This window comes from Serinus canaria, chromosome 8 (genome assembly GCF_022539315.1).
Source record: "Serinus canaria isolate serCan28SL12 chromosome 8, serCan2020, whole genome shotgun sequence".
NCBI classification, from domain to species: domain Eukaryota; kingdom Metazoa; phylum Chordata; class Aves; order Passeriformes; family Fringillidae; genus Serinus; species Serinus canaria.
The window spans coordinates 1,129,398-1,146,178 of record NC_066322.1 but is presented as its reverse complement, the minus strand read 5'-3'; the positions used below and the strand labels follow the sequence as shown (position 1 = coordinate 1,146,178).

Here is a 16,781-nt window from a genome sequence, read left to right as displayed (position 1 = left end):
CGGGCACCCCCACGGGGCGGGCGCTGCAGCGCCGCCAGCGGCTGCGCCGCGAACTGCGCGCGCATTGTGTGAGGCGGGCGCGGGGTTTCCCGCCGTGGGCTCTACTATCGCCGACAGCGGGGGGGAATGGGTCGACGGGGGAGGCGGGGGGGGGCGCGGGGCGGGGCGGAGCCCCGCACCGCGCCCCCCCCGCCTCCCCCGCCGACCCCCGCGCTTCGCCCCCCGATGGTACCTCCCGCGTGTGGGCTCCCTCAGAAATAAAACCTAAATAAAGCGGAATTAAGAGATTTGGCGTTATTAACTGAAAAAAGTTGATTTCCAGGCCTTGATCTGAAAGTTATGACAAGATTTCCCGATTTCGTGGGCATTTCTGCTCGTCTAATTAGCGGACAGGGGTAGCAGGTAGTGTGAAGTGGCGGTGGTAGATGTTGGCGGTATTAATACATATTAACATATTATTAATACAGCAATATACAGTATAAATAAATACCGTATAACAATACGTTCTACATATAACAATATGTTATATCTAGTATATTATAATATCTATGGTAATGTATGATATGTAATAGCAATGCATCATGCGTAATACGTAACATGCAATGCACATTTAATGATAATATTAACATAATAAATGTTGTATATTAATAGTAAGATATTGATGTAATTATACATCAGCATACCGCTATTATAATAGTGATATATTATAATATATATCTACTAGTATCTGATTATAAACAAAAGGCATAATATCAATAGATAGATATAAAACAAAATATATGTATAAAACATAATAAACAGGCACAGATTTTACATGTCCTTCAAAACACGATTTGATTGCTCTCAGCTTATATCTCTAAGTTATCAGAACATTTTGGCACCTGTCATAAAATAAACTTTGTGCCTCACCAAGGATATTATTTTCAATATTTGCTTTGCCTGCTCCAAGAATCTGGAAATAATTACTTTAAAAATTAATTTAATTGCATTTGTTCAGTTCTTGAATGCGTATCGCTCATAAACTCAAGACTCGACACCAACTGGTTTGGAAAACTCCAAAGTTTAGTTTCTTAAAATTGGCGTTTGGAAAATGCCAAAGCTTGGCGTTTTTAGTTTAGTTTCTTCAAATAAATGAAAAAAATTTTTGTTTTCACGGATTGTTCTTCGTTGTTTATTGTATATTATGTTTCCCTGCAGTCCCACAGCTCGCCGTGCTCACTTTTGGGGAGGTTTCTGAGGAAACCCCTCCTGCGGTGACTCTGCAGCAGCTCCCCGCTGCCTGGGATATGAATAATCACCATAAATTACACCCTAAGGACGGAGCACGTTCTCTCAGAGCCTTTGAGGGATGAATCAGAGGGCACCAAGCAGCACCTCATGCAAAGGACATTCCCAGGAAAAGCCCGGGCACCCCGTCACACGCGCACTGCCGGCACGTTTTAGGGACAAAACAACAATTCCTGCTCGGATCCCTGACGTGCTCGTGCCAGATGGCACCGGCAGCTTTATGGGAGGGGATTTGCTCAGGAAATGGGCTCCGAGGGCTGGGATTTGCAGCTCCAAGGGGAGGCAGAGCATCTGCCTTTTGTTGCTTTCCAAGGGGCTCTGCAGTCCAGCTCCCCTGTGCTGCTGATGTTCACTCAGCACCCAACAATTTTCCAATGGTGAAAGGTTTGGGGTGACGCTTTGGATTAAACACACGCCAAACCTGAGACACAGGGAATGGCTTCCCACTGCCAGGTGAGATACTGGGGAGGAATTCCTTATTTTTGAGGGAGGTGAGGCCATGGCACAGGGTGCCCAGAGCAGCTGTGGCTGCCCCTGGATCCCTGGAATGTCCAAGGCTGGAGCAGCCCAGGACAGTGGAAGGTGTCCCTGCCCATGGTAGGGTGTAGAACCAGGCAGTCTGTAAGGTCCCTTCCAGCCCAAACCATTCCATTCTCTGATGAAAACAGACTGGAAGTATTTAATACACAGAGGGAGATCGATCACCACGTGAACACAACCAGCAGAGGTGTGCATTCCGTGCAGCAGGAAGCAGGAATTGCAGCCTGCAGGAAGCTCCAGCTCCACTCTGGAGTGGCACACACTGTGCTTGCACACTGCTGCTTGCATGAAAACGGCCCCACAATCAGCCACATGGGTCAAAAGTCCAAAAGGCAACATTTTCCATGAGTATAATTCACAGTTTTCACGCACTTCCAGCCTCAAGACAACATTGCCATTCCTAACATTAAAAAAGGTGTTTAAAATATTTAAACTAAAAGGAATCCTTTACGAGGGAAGATCCTAGTGCTGCATCCACACAAGAGTTTTGCTCATTTGAAGGACCAGGGCAGGACAGAAGTCACCTGTGTTTAGGCCTAATTTGAAAATCAGCTCATTAACTGGCACCTTGAAATTGATGAGTTTTCCCCTGCGGACAGGCAGAGCCTTGCAGGAATCCCAGCCCACACTGGATCAGGACACAGATCCCACTGCAACCAGCCAAGGGAAGGATGGGTGGCAAGGTCTGCACTCAGACAATGAGGGAGTGATTAAAAACCACCCAGAGATCCTCCAGGAGCTGCCACCAAAGGCTGGGCTGGCTTCCTCCTGCACACCAGACATGTGTTCCTCTCTCCCAGCGAGCAAACCGGCGTTCCCAGTGGCCAGAGGAGCAGATTCCCAGGGCTATTTCTGGCTGGGACACGCAGGGCTATCCCACCTAAGGAGCTGCTCCCGAGCTGCTGCCCAAAAGAGGCCCGGAGAGCCTTCGGACACTCCACGCTCCTCTGCTATTCCCAAGCTTTGCCAGCAGCTGTCAGCTGCCTGCTTAATAAGCAGGAATAGGAAATGCAGCAAGTTCACAGCAGGGGGAAAAGTGTCCAGCCGGGTCCTAGACCCATTCCAAACCCACAGTTTTCCTAATTTTGGACTTTATGAATCCAGTTTGTGGGGTTTTCAGTTATATCACTGTCAGCATAGGCTGACATAATAATTTATGGACAAGGAAAATGTTGCTTGGAGGTTTTTTTGGCAGGAATCTTCCCTTAGGTTGGACCCGATGATCTTGGATGTCTTTTCTGACTTTAATGGTTCTGTGATTCTGGGCCACGGGGAAATACAGGGATTGCTTTCAAATAAAGTCAACTATGGCCATGACTTCTGAGTGTGAAAAAATTCACATACACCACAGAGAAATGTGGCAACTTCTCAGCTTGCATCCACACACGGATCCCTGCCGAGAAGAGCTCCCAGAATTAACCAGCACTGCCCAGCTGGACAGCAGGAACGAGCAGGAGAAGGCAGAGCTCACGAGGAGATCCACGATCTGCAACGCACATCTTTATCCTCCCACATATTCTGCTCATTTCAGCAGATCACGGGTTCTTTTTTTTTTTTTTTTTTTTTAATATGCCAGAAAACGCAGCAGTTTCATTACGAGGAGGGCTGCAAACATGTGAATAACAGCAGAATTTCTGCCCTGAGTACGTGCAGTGAAAAACGCCCTCCCACAGCATTGCTCTGTGCTTTAAAATGTGCACAGACAAGCGAAGCAAATCATGCAGACGCAGAACTTGGCTTGTAAATTAAGGCAGACTAATTGAGCTCTGCCTGAACTTTCTTCCCCTGAATCCTAAACAACCTGCCAAGCAAGTGTTCTTCCTTGGAGCAGTCAAGGTAAGAGGTATTTTTAGTTTGGAAAAGCAGCACTGGAGCCGTACAAAGCAGAAGGTCGGGTACACCAAACACTCCTTCTGTCGCTGCTATTTCGGTGAGCTGGGCTGATTCCTGTGAGCTGTGCTCCAGCCACCCCTTCCCTGGCTCCCAAAGCTGTGGAATGCTGCTGCCAGGAGGGGCTGGGGGATGGAATCATGGAACCACAGCAAGCATTGGCTTGGGAAGACCTAAAAGCTCATTCCATTCCACCCCCTGCCGTGGGCAAGGACACCTTCCACGAGACCACAATGCTCCAACCTGGCCTTGAATGCTTCCAGGGATGGGAACATGGGAGCTTCCTTGGCTGCAGTGGTCAAACACCTCCTTGGGAAGCCACCCTGGAGGAGAGAGGCTTTGCCTTCCTAATCTGAAAATATGGAGAAGAGGAGAAAATTATATTTCCCCTCCTAGGAAGCTCAGGAGAGCTCAGGAACACGGGGATCACAGTGCTGTGGGACCAAGGGGAGTCTCCAAACCCCAGCACCCATCACTGCTGGGATCAGCTCCTGCTGGGCACCAAGCCCTCCTGCCCGAGCCCCTCTGGCTGCCAGTCCCAGCAGCTCTTCCCAGGGTCATTACTGGGGGAAATCAGGGGGGGAAAATTATGAGATGTCTCCATGAAATGGCCAAGGGCCGAGAGCAGCAGGGCTGAGAGGACTGGGACGTGCCCAGCTGGAACCTGCTGGGCAGGCTGGTGGCTGTCTGAGCAGAATCTGCTCCTCCCTGCCAGCTCCAGCTGCCTCTGGAGCTCACCCTTCAACAACCCCATTTAGCCTGTTCGTAAATCTAAAAAAAAAATAAAGATTGACTGTAAACTACCGTGCATTAAATAAAGTGACTCCACCACTGAGCGCTGCTGTGCCAAACACACTAAAACTCCAATACAAGCTAGAGTCCAAAGCAACAAAATAGTATGCCACCATCAATACTGCCAATACATTTTTCTCCATTCCTCTAGCAGAAAAACACAAGCCTCAGTTTGCCTTCACCTAAAGAAGCGCACAGTACACCTAAAACTGACTGCCCAGAGCTAAAAGCACATTCCTACCATCTGCCATAGACTGATCCAAACTGCACTAAAAAAAGCTAAAGCTCCAAATCATCTACAATATCTTAATTACATCATTGTGTAAAAAAAAAAAAAAACAACAGCAAAAGTGTTTAAGAAAAAACACTTCGGTAGCACCAGCTGCTGTGCCGCTGCCCCAGCTCGGTGCCCGCTGCCACCTCCCACGCTGGCACTGCCACACGGCCACGGGAATGGCTGGAGCAGGGCCCGCTCTGCCTGGCAGAAGCCACGCTGCCGTGCTTTCCCCCCGTGCCACTTTATTTCAGGCTGGCTGCGCTGGTGTCGCAGCCTGTGGGCGGCGGGAAGGGGAACGCGTTAAACCTCGGAGCGTGGGGAGCCCCGGCCGGTGTTCCGTGTGCGTGGGGAGCTGCGCTTCCCCCACTCCTGCCCCACCGCCCCTCCTCGGCAGCTCAGCCTCCTGCTGACCCCCACCCACAGCCACCGGCCTTGGTGCTGGGGGAATCGGGTCCCTGAGAGGGGTACGGGGGTGCCAGCGCCCACCGGGACTCTCTGGCTCGTGGGATGTGCACAGGAGCTCCAGGACCCGCAAGAACCATCTTGCAGCGGGCTGACTCACTGCCCTGTGTCCTGAACAGCCAGCCAGCCCAAATCCGGGCTGCCACTGTCCCTGCGGCCCTGAAAATCCCCCGGCCACACGTGTCAACGTGCCCCACGGTGGCACTGCCACCGAGACCATCCAGGAGACCCTCACCCAGTCACGGTCCCCTGGGGAAGCGATGGAGGGCATGGAGCTGTGCTCAGCCCTGCTCCGAGCGCTGCCAGCCCCGAGCCCAGCTGGTTCCCTGCCTGCTGCAAACCAGCCCGTCCTGTTGGTGCAGCCGGCTCGGAGCGGCGCGGCCGCGGGGCGTGGAGCAAGGCCAGGGAGCTGGGCCGGGCTGCTGAGCCGGCAGCTCCGCCGGAGCCGCGGCCACCGCTGCCAGCTGGGCGGCCCTGAGTCACCCACATCAACCTGCCCGGCGTGGGGCTGCCGAGGGACACTGCCCCCCTTCATCATCATCATCATCATCACCCTCAGCCTGCCTGCTCACCCTTTTAACCCAATAAATAATCACTCAAAATCTGCAGTGCGGACTTTTCTGTCTAATTCCAAAATTCTATTTGAACTTATGGAGAAGAAGCTGAAGAAGAACAACTAGCTACTGTTCTAGAACCTCTATCTCCCTCCATATATATTGTTATGTTTTAAGGCTTTAAACTCTTGAGTCTTCTACTTAGTGATCTAATCAAACTACACACTCATAATCCCAGTCTTATCAATTAATTTTGGAAGTTTTTTTCACAGCCTCAGGTCAAATATGGTAATTTTTTTTGTGGGTCTGTGCCCTTCAGCACAGAAAGTTTAAAATTTTCAGCATCTAGGATTCCAACAACCGTCCTCATCCCTCCTGCTCACCCTCACCATCCTCGCCCTGCCCCTCCAGCAGCTGCGTGGAGCACAGAGTTCATCTGCCACACAAATAAAAAAGGTTCTTTTGTTTTATGGAGCACAACGCAGGGCAGGAATGAGTGTAGGTTTATTTTGGGGCACGGCCAAGGCGGGGCTGAGTAAAGGAAGACACAGTTTCCCACCTGGCAGCTGCAGGAGGGCGAGGAGCAGGAGCTTGGCCGAGCTCTCTGCTACACCAGCAGAACCCCGAGCCTCGTGGCACCAGGATAACCCTCCTGCAGCAGGGATCAGTGCCACCCATGCCAGGCCCCCTGGCACCCAAAGCCCTTCTCACACGAGGGACCTGTCCCAAACATGATCCAGCCCTGGTGCTTGGCTTTTCTTGTCCCTGCAGCTGCATTTGGCACAGAACTGACCTGAGCCAAGCCCTCCGTGCCAGCTGGGAGCACCCAGCCACCGCTGTTTGCACATGGGGCAGGGCCCCCAGCTCTCCTCACCCAGCCCCATCCTCTGGCCTGTCTGGGCTCTGGCAGGAGCCAGCCCTGCAGGACCCTGGGGAACGGGGGAGATCCCCTTGAGGGGTGTGCAGCACACGGACTGACCCTGCCATCAGCTCCCCGCGCTCTGCTCAGCATCCCCTTTCCCTGCTGGGCATCACTGGGGCAGGCTTGGTGGGATCCGGGACCTCGGTGGGATTCTGGGCAGAGCAGGAGCAGCAGCTCCGGTGCAGAAACCCCCGGGGCGAGGGGGTGACACCGCCTCTGCCACCAGCGCGGGGGTGACACCGCCTCCACCACCAGCACCAGGTTTGGGCCGTGAGCCGGAGCTGCTCCTGCCGGTGCCAGTAGTCACGGCCCAGGCTGGCATTCCCAGGCTGGCATTCCCAGGAGCTGAGCAGGGCACCGGCTGAGCCCACGCGCCGCTCCCAGAGCGCTCGGACCACGCGTGCCCGGCCGGAGCTGGCCCGGGTAAGGACACGCAGGAGCGGGCGGATCAAAGGCGCCGAAAGGAGGTCACGGAGCTGCCTCTGCTGCTGCTGCTGGCCGAGGCACCCCCTCATTAGGCTGATTACAGGCACCCAGCTCTGCTAACGAGCGGCGTGGCCCGCCCGGCCCGCACGTCCCGAACAAGCCCCGGGGCAGCTGTGGCACGTTCGGCTCGGCTCGGCTCGGGTGGCAGCTGGGGCGGTGTCCCCAGTGCTCCAGCCCGTCCCAGTGCCCCGCCCTGCGCAGGGCACCCCGAGTCCTGTGGGTGCAGCGCACCCCGGCAGGCTCTCTGTGCATCCTTGGCGAGCCGCGCCGGACGGGACGCTGAGGACCGGGAATATTGAGGAGCAGAGAGCACCCAGAGCACCCTCTACCATGGAATTTACGGGGGGATGAACGGGCTGGACCTCGGGGCACAGGACAGGAGGCTGCTCACAGGCTGAGCGTCCGGGGGCTGGCTCTGCAGCACACGCAAGGCACCGGCCCCAAAACGCCTGAGGAGGAGCTGCAGAGGCTCGGGATGTGTTTGGGACGGCTCCTGCCCAGGAAGTGAACCTTTACCCGGATCCCACGCACCCCGCCTGGCCCCTGGGCTGCAGGCACAGCAGACACACGGAGGATGCTCAACCTGCAGCCCAGGACCTGCAGCAGGACCCCCAGCCCCTCCCCGTGCTCAGGATTCAACCCTGGGGGCTTCAGCCTCTGCCTTGCGTGGCTCATGGAGCGCTCCAGGGCTGTGTCCCCGCGGCTGCTGCCTTGGATAAGGACACAAACGAGAGGGAGCTGCAGGGCTGACAGCTCTGATAAGGCACCGCAGGGAGGGCACTCCCCGGGCTGGGGGCATGATGGCATCGTCCCCAGGCGGGTGGCATTGCAGGCATCCCATCCTGCCCATTGCACAAGTTCGTGGCCAAGGTCATTGGATCACAGAATGGTTTGGGCTGGAAGGGACCTTAAAGACCATCTCGTTCCGACTAATCCTAATTCAAATTGGAAAATTATGCATATTGGGGGGGAAAGTGTATTTTCTCTAGAAAAATAAATCAGCCTTTTTGCAGGTTCATGTTAAGGGATTGGCCTGACAGGTGCTGCTTCAGAAAGTGGAGGCAGGTCCTCATCCCCCCGTGGCAGGTGGAAAGCAGTGTCACCACATCCCGGTGACACGGGAGCCCCCAGCCCTGCTGCTGCCCCACGGGACATTGCTGCTCCATGAGGCCAAGCAGGAAGCAGCTCCCTGCAGGTGCCCTGGGGCATGTGCTGCTGCATTTTTCTGCTTGTTTCATCACCTCTAATTCCTCCTAAAGAGCTTCTGGGCTTGGGGCACAAACCCCACATTCCCCCAGGGCTCCCCCACTCTCTGCACCTGCCGGTCCCTATCCTGTCCCCGGCTCTCTGGACAGGTTTGGTGTGGAGCTGCCATCAGGATGGGATGTCCTGAGCCCCATCCCACCCTGCTCCTGCCTCCATCCTCTCCATGGGATGGTTTCTCACCCTTTTCCCTCTGGTTTTGCAGCCCAAGTGGCTCCCTGGGATGCTGGTGGCCCCCAGCCTGCAGCCCCACAGTGGTGCAGGGGGGTCAGCACAAACAGACCCCAGCCCCACTGCTCCCACCAGGCTCTCCACGTCAGGATCCCGTGACTCAGGCTGGACTCACCGTTCTGTTTTTCCTTACTGCAAAATTACATTTCAATTAATAAAACAAACGCGTTTTTCCCGCCGCGCGGGAGCCGCGATGGCCGCGGAGCCCCCGGGTGCTGCCCCGGCCGCGACCGCCAGAGGGCGCCGGAGAGACGGCGTGGCCGTGTCCCTGTGTCCGTGTGTCCCCGCAGTGTCCCTGTCCGTGTGTCCGTGTGTCCCCGCCGTGTCCCTGTCCCTGTCCGTGTGTCTCCGCCGTGTCCGTGTCCCTGTCCGTGTCCCTGTCCTGTCCCTGCCCCCTTCCGTTTTCATGTCCCTGGCCCAGTTCCTGTCCCTGTCCCCATCCCTGCCCCTGGCCCAGTCCTCTCCCTGTCCATGTCCCAACAGGGGACTGAACCCGGGCAGGGATTCTCCAAACCCCTCCAGCCTGGCCTTGGGCACTGCCAGAGATCCAGGGGCAGCCACAGCTGCTCTGGGCACCCTGTGCCAGGGCCTGCCCACTTTGCCAGGAAACAACTCCCAATTCCCAATCTCCCATCCATCCCTGCCCTCTGGCACTGGGAGCCATTCCCTGGGTCCTGTCCCTCCATGCCTTGTCCCCAGTCCCTCTCCAGCTCTCCTGGAGCCCCTTCAGGCCCTGCCAGGGGCTCTGAGCTCTCCCTGGATCCTTCTCCTCTCCAGGTGAGCACCCCCAGGTGTCCCAGCCTGGCTCCAGAGGGGCTCCAGCCCGGCAGCAGCTCCATAACCTCCTCTGGAATTTTTCCAGCAGGTCCAGGTGCTGCTGACATTGGACCACAGGGCTGGAGTCAGCTCTGAAATAGGGTCTCATAAGCATTATATACATTTTATATTATATATTTTAATTTATGTTTTTAAATCTGCTCTCAAACACCTTAGTTTCATTTTCTTTACTGCCATAACCATCAAACCCTGGCCTTCACTCCACTCTCCTCCCTCTTTGCTTTCCAAACACTCTTCCCACTCCACGCGTTTATAGGAGACAAAATGAATCCAGATTAATGATTTAACGTCCCCCTGAGCTCTCTCCTGCCCACAGGAGCAGCACTGAAGGTCGCTGTCACTGGAGGCTGAGCCATCCCAGCTCCCTGGCTCCATGTGCATGGCTGGGGGCTGGTTTGAGCCTTCCAGCCCTCCCTCTGCTCACAGCGGAGCTCTCCTGCACTCCCGGGGAAAGCCAAGGGAAAACCTGGGAAACAGGGGAGTTCCCTGCGGGAGGCTGCAGGGGCTGCTGCTGCCTCCAGCACGGCACAGGGAGGCGATTCCTTGGGGTGTAGGACAGTGCTCCCCATGGAAGTGCCCCTCGTGTGCCGCTTTACGGCCCCACGCTGGCAGGGAATGGACAAAGTTTGTTTTTATTTCAGTGCCGCTCTCTCGTCCCCATTCCGGACTTTGCCCGGCCGGGTGATTCCCACCGGGGCTGCCACGTGTGCCAGGCATGCCCAGGAGGGAAAAACGCCCGTGCCTGCAGGGAGAAGGGATGGAGGAGCGCGTGCTGGGCAGGGGAATGTCCCTGCCAGGAGCAGCACAGCCTTCTGCTGTCCTGCGAGCCGAGCAGGGACTTGCTGGGGAGCACCTCACAAAAGATATTCCAGCAGGAAATATCCTTCAGCAGAAGGAAAAGATATTTCACGTATTTACCCAGGGTGGTGGGACATGGGTGATCCATGAAATCACAGAATCCTGGAGTGGTTTGGGCTGGAAGGAACCTTAGACCTCACCCAGTCCCACTCCCTTGGGGAGCAGGCAGGGACACTTTCCCCTATCCCAGCCTGCTCCCGTCCAAGCCAGCTTTGAGCACTTCCAGGAACGGAGCAGCCACAGCTGCCAGGGTCTCACCACCCTCACAGCCAAGAATTTCCTCCTAATCTCTAATCTCCACCTCCCCTCCTTCAGTTCAAAGCCATCAAAGCACTCCCAGGCTCCCATTCGTGCTCCCTGTTTGCAGAGCTCCTGCTGCCAGCCCGGAGTGCCGCAGCCGGGGCGACCCGGCTCCCTCCCAGCGATGTTCCAGCACCACGGAGGGCAGCAGGAATGTGCTGAGTGCAGGCAAACCGGCTGGGATAAACACATCCCAGATCCCCCTGCCCCCTCATCTTTAGGGGAGCCAACCCCCAGGCAGGAGTCTGCAGAGGAGCTTGTGCCAGGCAGGAGGGAATGCCCGTGCCAGGGAAGTGCCCGCCCTTCTCTGTTCCAGCCCTGCTCCGTGCCAGGGAAGTGCCCGCCCTGTTCTGTTCCAGCCCTGCTCCGTGCCAGGGAAGTGCCCGCCCTGCTCAGTGCCAGCCCTGCTCGGTGCCAGGGAAGTGCCCGCCCTGCTCGGTGCCGCCGAGCCGGGCTCTGGCTGCACTGCCGTGCCCTGGGCGTTGGGAAAGCTGCTGGCACGGTGCCCAGCTCCGGAGCCAAAGCCAGGCGGGCCCAGACTTCCCTGGGGCTGCCAGAGCCAAGCCCTGCCAGCAGCAGGGGTGGCTGCAGCTGAACCCCGCTTCTGGCTCCACCAGGGATGGAGGAACTCTAAGGAAAACGGGGGAGATGTCTTCCTGCTCTTGTGCTGCCACTGCTGGAGGGCACTGATGGTGCCAGGGCAGCCGGGTCCTGGGCCAACCCCGGGCAATCCCTGGCTCCTGCCCTGCTCCAGGGGGAGGCAAAGCCGAAGTTCCTGGGGTGCCAGAGCCCGGGGGAGCTGCTCCTGCACGGCTCCGGGCGGGGTGCCCCGCTCTGGGAAGGGGGATGTGCCCGGACGCTGCAGGAGCTGGGCACGGGGGCAGCTCGGTGACACCTGCCTGGTGGCACCGGGGACAGGCGGCTATCGGAGCAGAGGCCGCCCCTGGAATGTGCAAGCTGGCGTTTGCTCTGCTGGCTGCCCGCGGGATGCAGCAGCTCCGGAGGGGCTGGGAACGCTCGGTGGCCCTGGCACAGCAGCCTGGGGTGTCCCGATGAAGGGACACAGCGGGATTTTCCACAGCAGCGGGATGGCCGAGGGGCCAGCGGGGCGGGACAAAGGTCCCAGAAGGGACGGGCCAGGCAGGGAAACAAGGGAGAGGATCAGGGACACCAACAAGGACAGCAGGAACCCAGGGAGAGGGAGCAGCAGCTCCTGGCACTGCTCGGGGCCGGGACCACCAGGAGGCAGCCCCGGGAAGGGCCCTGGCCGGCTGCCGGTGGCTCGGGCGGGGATGGAGCTTTGTCACCTCTCACTGACACTGTTTGATGGTTGGTCTCAATCCCAAAAACTGAAATTAAACAACTCGATGCTCTTACGTGCAGGAAGCACCTCTGCAGCTGGCCCAGACGTCCTCCCCCATCGAGGGCTCCAGCGGGCATCTCCCACATCCCTGGGGTTAACCCATTGCTCCCCAAGCTGCCTCCGAGCTCGGGCAGCCCGGCCCCGCAGCCCAGAGAACATTTGGGGTGAGGATCTGCCGGAAGAGGGGAGAGCTGAGCCCCTGGGCAGAGCCCGAGCCCCCTCTGAGCCCGACACAGCTCCTGCCCCCCGACTCTGCCATGCCAAACACGGAGGGGAGGGCAGGCCCAGCCTAGAGAATGATGAAAGTCAGGATTAAAGGGCAGGGGGGGAGCAAAACACCCCAGCCGCTTTTGGCAGGGGATGAAAGGAAGGTTTAGCAGCAGCTGCCAGCTGGGAGCTGACGGAGGAACAACTGCGGGTCCGGGTCCGACCCCAGGCCACCGCACATCCCCGCACGGCCACCCCGGTCCCCGCAGCAGGACCGAGGCACCCGGCCACCCCGCTGCTCCCCGGGAAAAGGGACAGCCGGGGAAAATCCGCGTCCCTGCGGCTCCCCGGGAACAGGGAGAGCCGGGGAAACCGCGCCCGGCCGGGAAAGCCGCGGGCCTCTCACAGCACTGCTGCCGGCCCCGGGAGGGACAGAAGAGGCTTCAGCTGCTTCCCAGCTGCCCCCATCGGAGACAGATTTAGCTCAGGGCAGGCACAGATGGGGCTGCGGGGCCGGAGCCACAGGCGGAGCCCTCGAGCCCGCAGTTGCTAATAGAGATACAGCAAATTAAGCGAACTTAATTCGGAGGGTCACCGCACAATGCCCCCACCTGTTTTGCTGCGCTCCGGCCATCTGCCACCCCTCCACCTGATGCAAAAAAGGCTTTTCTCCCTTTCCCCCGAGGCCGTGGGCTCCGCTGAGCCGTGTCGGGTCTCACCAGGCTGCGGCAGGGCTGGGTGGGGGGACAGAACAAACCCCCGGCAGTTCCCTCCCGGAGCCAGCACAGCCAGGGGCACAGAAATCGCCCTCTTTATTCTGCTGCAGAAACGCTTTGATATGACAGGACATGGAGCAACCCGGGGTGCTGAGAGGTGTCCCTGCCCACAGCATGGGGTGGCACAAAACCATCCCTGGGGTCCCTTCTGACCCAAACCATTCCAGGATTCTGTGATATCCCATTTCCCACATGGCCAGCTCAGGGGTTCTGCAGGAGGTGCACGGAGCTCATCACTCTGTTGTGGAAAGCAGCTCCTGGTGCTTAGGAGAGGCAGGAAAACTCTGACACAAGCCAAACTTCAAAGCACACGCTGCCAAAATCTCCGTGAGGGACCACCAAGGGTCCTGACTGCAGCCAGTGGGAATGTGCCAGCCCACAGCCAGGTTGGGAAAGAGCTCTGGCTGTGGGAGGATGGAGGGGTCTGGGTGCAACAGCTGAGAAAGCTTTGACACAGCAGCCATCAGGAGGAGTCCTGCCCGGAGGTCTCAGGGCTGACACGGGACATCTGGAATGGGAGCAGCTTCCCGGAGGAGCACCGAGTTCTTGGAAAGCTGCAAAGGGAGAGATCACAGATCCTAAACTGATTTGGGGTGGGAAAGACCTTAAAGATCACCCAGTGCCACCCCTGCCATGGCAGGGACGCCTTCCACTGGCCCAGGTTGCTCCAAGCCCTGTCCAGCCCAGCCTGGGACACTGCAGGGATGGGACAGCCACGTCATTGCCAGTGGCAAACTCTGGCCCTGTGTTTGAAGGCTGGTGAGGCTGAGTCTGAGCGCAGGGGAGCTCCCTGCAAGGAGCAGGGCAAGAGTGCAATCCCCCAGGGGCAGGGAAGGCAGAGAACGGCATCCATCCAAGGAGGGATTCTGCCCCTCTGCCCCTCCCAGGTGAGGCCCCAGCCCTGGGGCCAACATCAGCAGCACCTGGAGCTGCTGGAGAGAGCCCAGAGGAGGTTATGGAGCTGTTGCCGGGCTGGAGCCCCTCTGGAGCCAGGCTGAGACACCTGGGGGTGCTCACCTGGAGAGGAGAAGGATCCAGGGAGAGCTCAGAGCCCCTGGCAGGGCCTGAAGGGGCTCCAGGAGAGCTGGAGAGGGACTGGGGACAAGGCATGGAGGGACAGGACCCAGGGAATGGCTCCCAGTGCCAGAGGGCAGGGCTGGATGGGAGATTGGGAATTGGGAATTGTTCCTGGGAGGGTGGGGAGGGGCTGGGATGGAATTCCCAGATTTGCTGTGGCTGCCCCTGGATCCCTGGCAGTGCCCAAGGCCAGGCTGGAGGGGCTCGGAGCACGCTGTCCCATGGCAGGGTCTCTATCCCGGTTCCAGTCCCGGTCCGGGTTCCGCTCCCGAGCAAGGCCAGGCCCGGCCGGACTTGGCAACTTCAAGGGCGTGGTCTCATTTGCATGAACCAATGGGAGCGGGGTATGCAAACGAGGGCGGCGCGGGTTGGCCGGGGCGGGCGGGGCAGCGCGCGCGGGGCGCCTTTGTCCGGCACGGGCGGCGGGGCCGGAGCGGCCGGAGCGGCCCGAGCGCGGTGTCGGCCCTGCCCGAACCCCTGCGCGGCCCTGGCCCCGTGATGACTCTGGAGGAGCTGCCCGGGGAGCGCCGCGCCGCCGGGAGGTGAGGCCGGGGGGCGGCGGGAGCCGGGCGGGGAGCGGCGCGGGGTGGCCGGTGACGGCCGGTGCGGCGTGTCCCGGTGCAGGATGGAGCAGGCGGGGGACGCGCTCGAGGAGGTGCTGAGCAAGGCGCTGAGCCAGCGGAGCCTCACCCTCGGCGTCTACGAGGCGGCCAAGCTGCTCAACGTGTGAGTGCCCCCCCCCCCGTCCTCGTCCCCGTACCCCAGTGCCCGCTGCCCGGTGCGCCCGCGGTGACGGCGGTGCCCCGCAGGGACCCCGATAACGTGGTGCTGTGCCTGTTGGCGGCCGAGGAGGAGGAGGCGGGGGACGCGGCGCTGCAGATCCACTTCACGCTGCTGCGGGCCTTCTGCTGCGAGAACGACATCAACATCCTGCGCGTCAGCAACCCGGCGCGCCTGGCCGAGCTGCTGCTGCCCGCCGCGGGCCCCGACCCGCCCGCCGACCTGCACTGCGTGCTCGTCACGGTGAGCCCCGGCTGCCACCGCGGGGGACACCCGCGGCTCCCCGGGGCCGCTCCGGACCCCCCCGAACCGCCGCGCCCGGGGCTCGAACCCGCGGCCTCAGCGGGCCGAACCCGGGGGTCCCGCGGTGCCTCTCGCGCCCCGGGCACACCGGCTGCCTTCGCCCCTCGTTTGCTCTGTTTTCCCCATCTTCGTCCTTTGTTTCTCGCCTCTTTCTCCTGTTCTGTCTTTTCTTTCCTTAGTTTTCCTCTTTCCCCCTTCCCTCTTTATTTTTTCCCCCACTCCCTCTTTATTTTTCCCTTTTTCTTTCCCTGTTTCCCCCTGTTTTCTCTCCCTTCCCCCCCCTTTTATCTCTCCCTCCTATTTTTTCCCCCCTTCCCTACTCTGCCCCAGAGTCCAAAGCTAAACTCCTCACATGCTCCCAGGCCTGACTTGTTTGTTTGCCTCGCCAGCAATTTAAGATGATTCACACTCCTGCTCTTTCTGCCGTGCTCCCCCCACCCCCCCGCGCCGCTCTCGGGTTGTTTTTGCTGCCGTGCCGGAGCTTTTTGCCGTCCCCTTTCCAGAACCCGCAGGCGTCGCAGTGGAAGGACCCAGCGCTGAGTCAGCTGATGTGTTTCTGCCGGGAGAGCCGGTACCTGGACCAGTGGGTGCCGGTGATCAACCTCCCGGAGCGGTGACCCCGGCTGTGCCGCCGCTGACTCTCGCTCAGGAAGGAACTCCCTGCCCCGGCTCCGGGAGGGGAGGGAAAATAAAACCCGACAGCAACAACAACAACAAAAAAATAGATATAAAATAATAAAGCTAAAACCGATGTCATTTGGGGGGGGTTGGCTGGAGCTGAGCGATGCCGAGTGTGGGAGCTGAGGAAAACAGGGATGAGCCCAGCCTGACGCCCTCCCGAGAACTCCCCTCACTCCTTCTGTCCTTAAGTGCCACTTAAAGTTTCTGCTTTAAACACCTTAACGAGCAAACGAGGTTAATCGAGGCCTTTTGCCAGCAATGTTGTTGTATTTTTGGGATGTAATTCTCACGTTTTTATGCTAAGATATATAATAATAATAATAAGTTATTTTCTGATATCGATGGAAAAATTATTTATACTTGGAGGTTTGAGAACCGAAACGCCCTCGAGCACTTGGTCTGCAACCACGAATCTTCTCCCAGTTGGCTGCAAAAGCAGCGCCATTAATATAATTGTTTGAAATTCGAGTGTTTTTTGGGGTTATGGTGTTCTTGTTTTGTGTTTCCTTTTTTTGAAATAAAGTGTAAAATCCAACCTTTGGCCCAGGCTTTAATTTCCTCGCTGCACGAGTGCAGACACAAGGGCTGAGCAGCAGCTGCTTCCTCCTCCTGGCCATGGGCAAGGTCCTGTTGTGCAGCTCCAGTGTGGGTTCATTCCCGGCCCCTCCCAAGCAATTAAAGGCTGAAGCAGCCCATGTGCTGCAGGAAATGTTGGGAATGCTATTTATTTATTTATTTAGTTTGAACGCTGCCACAACAGGAGCTAGAAAAAAAAAACAAAAATAAAATTTAAAAAAGGGCTTTGCTGCCGAGGGTTTTTGTGCTCCTGCAGCTCCTCCGTGGCAGGTGGGAATCCTAATTCCCTGAGGGAGGAAAACCTGGCCTGGGGTTTCCT

At 58.1% G+C, this 16,781-nt stretch overlaps 1 protein-coding gene across 1 annotated transcript; it reads left to right on the top strand.

Annotated features, from left to right (window-relative positions):
* The first annotated feature begins 14,515 nt into the window (after positions 1-14,515).
* Positions 14,516-16,421, top strand: GADD45A (growth arrest and DNA damage inducible alpha). The gene is made up of 4 exons (XM_050977411.1): positions 14,516-14,664; positions 14,747-14,848; positions 14,932-15,145; positions 15,709-16,421. Exons 1-4 carry the CDS (start codon positions 14,621-14,623, stop codon positions 15,820-15,822), a joined length of 474 nt encoding a protein of 157 aa, XP_050833368.1. The 5' UTR covers positions 14,516-14,620; the 3' UTR covers positions 15,823-16,421.
* Positions 16,422-16,781: the final 360 nt, after the last annotated feature.

Coding starts and splice junctions, on each gene's coding strand:
- GADD45A (XM_050977411.1), top strand. CDS start 14,621: ATGACTCTGGAGGAGCTGCCCGGGGAGCGCCGCGCCGCCGGGAG. Junction 14,665..14,746: donor GAGCGCCGCGCCGCCGGGAG/GTGAGGCCGGGG, acceptor GTCCCGGTGCAG/GATGGAGCAGGCGGGGGACG. Junction 14,849..14,931: donor GCGGCCAAGCTGCTCAACGT/GTGAGTGCCCCC, acceptor GGTGCCCCGCAG/GGACCCCGATAACGTGGTGC.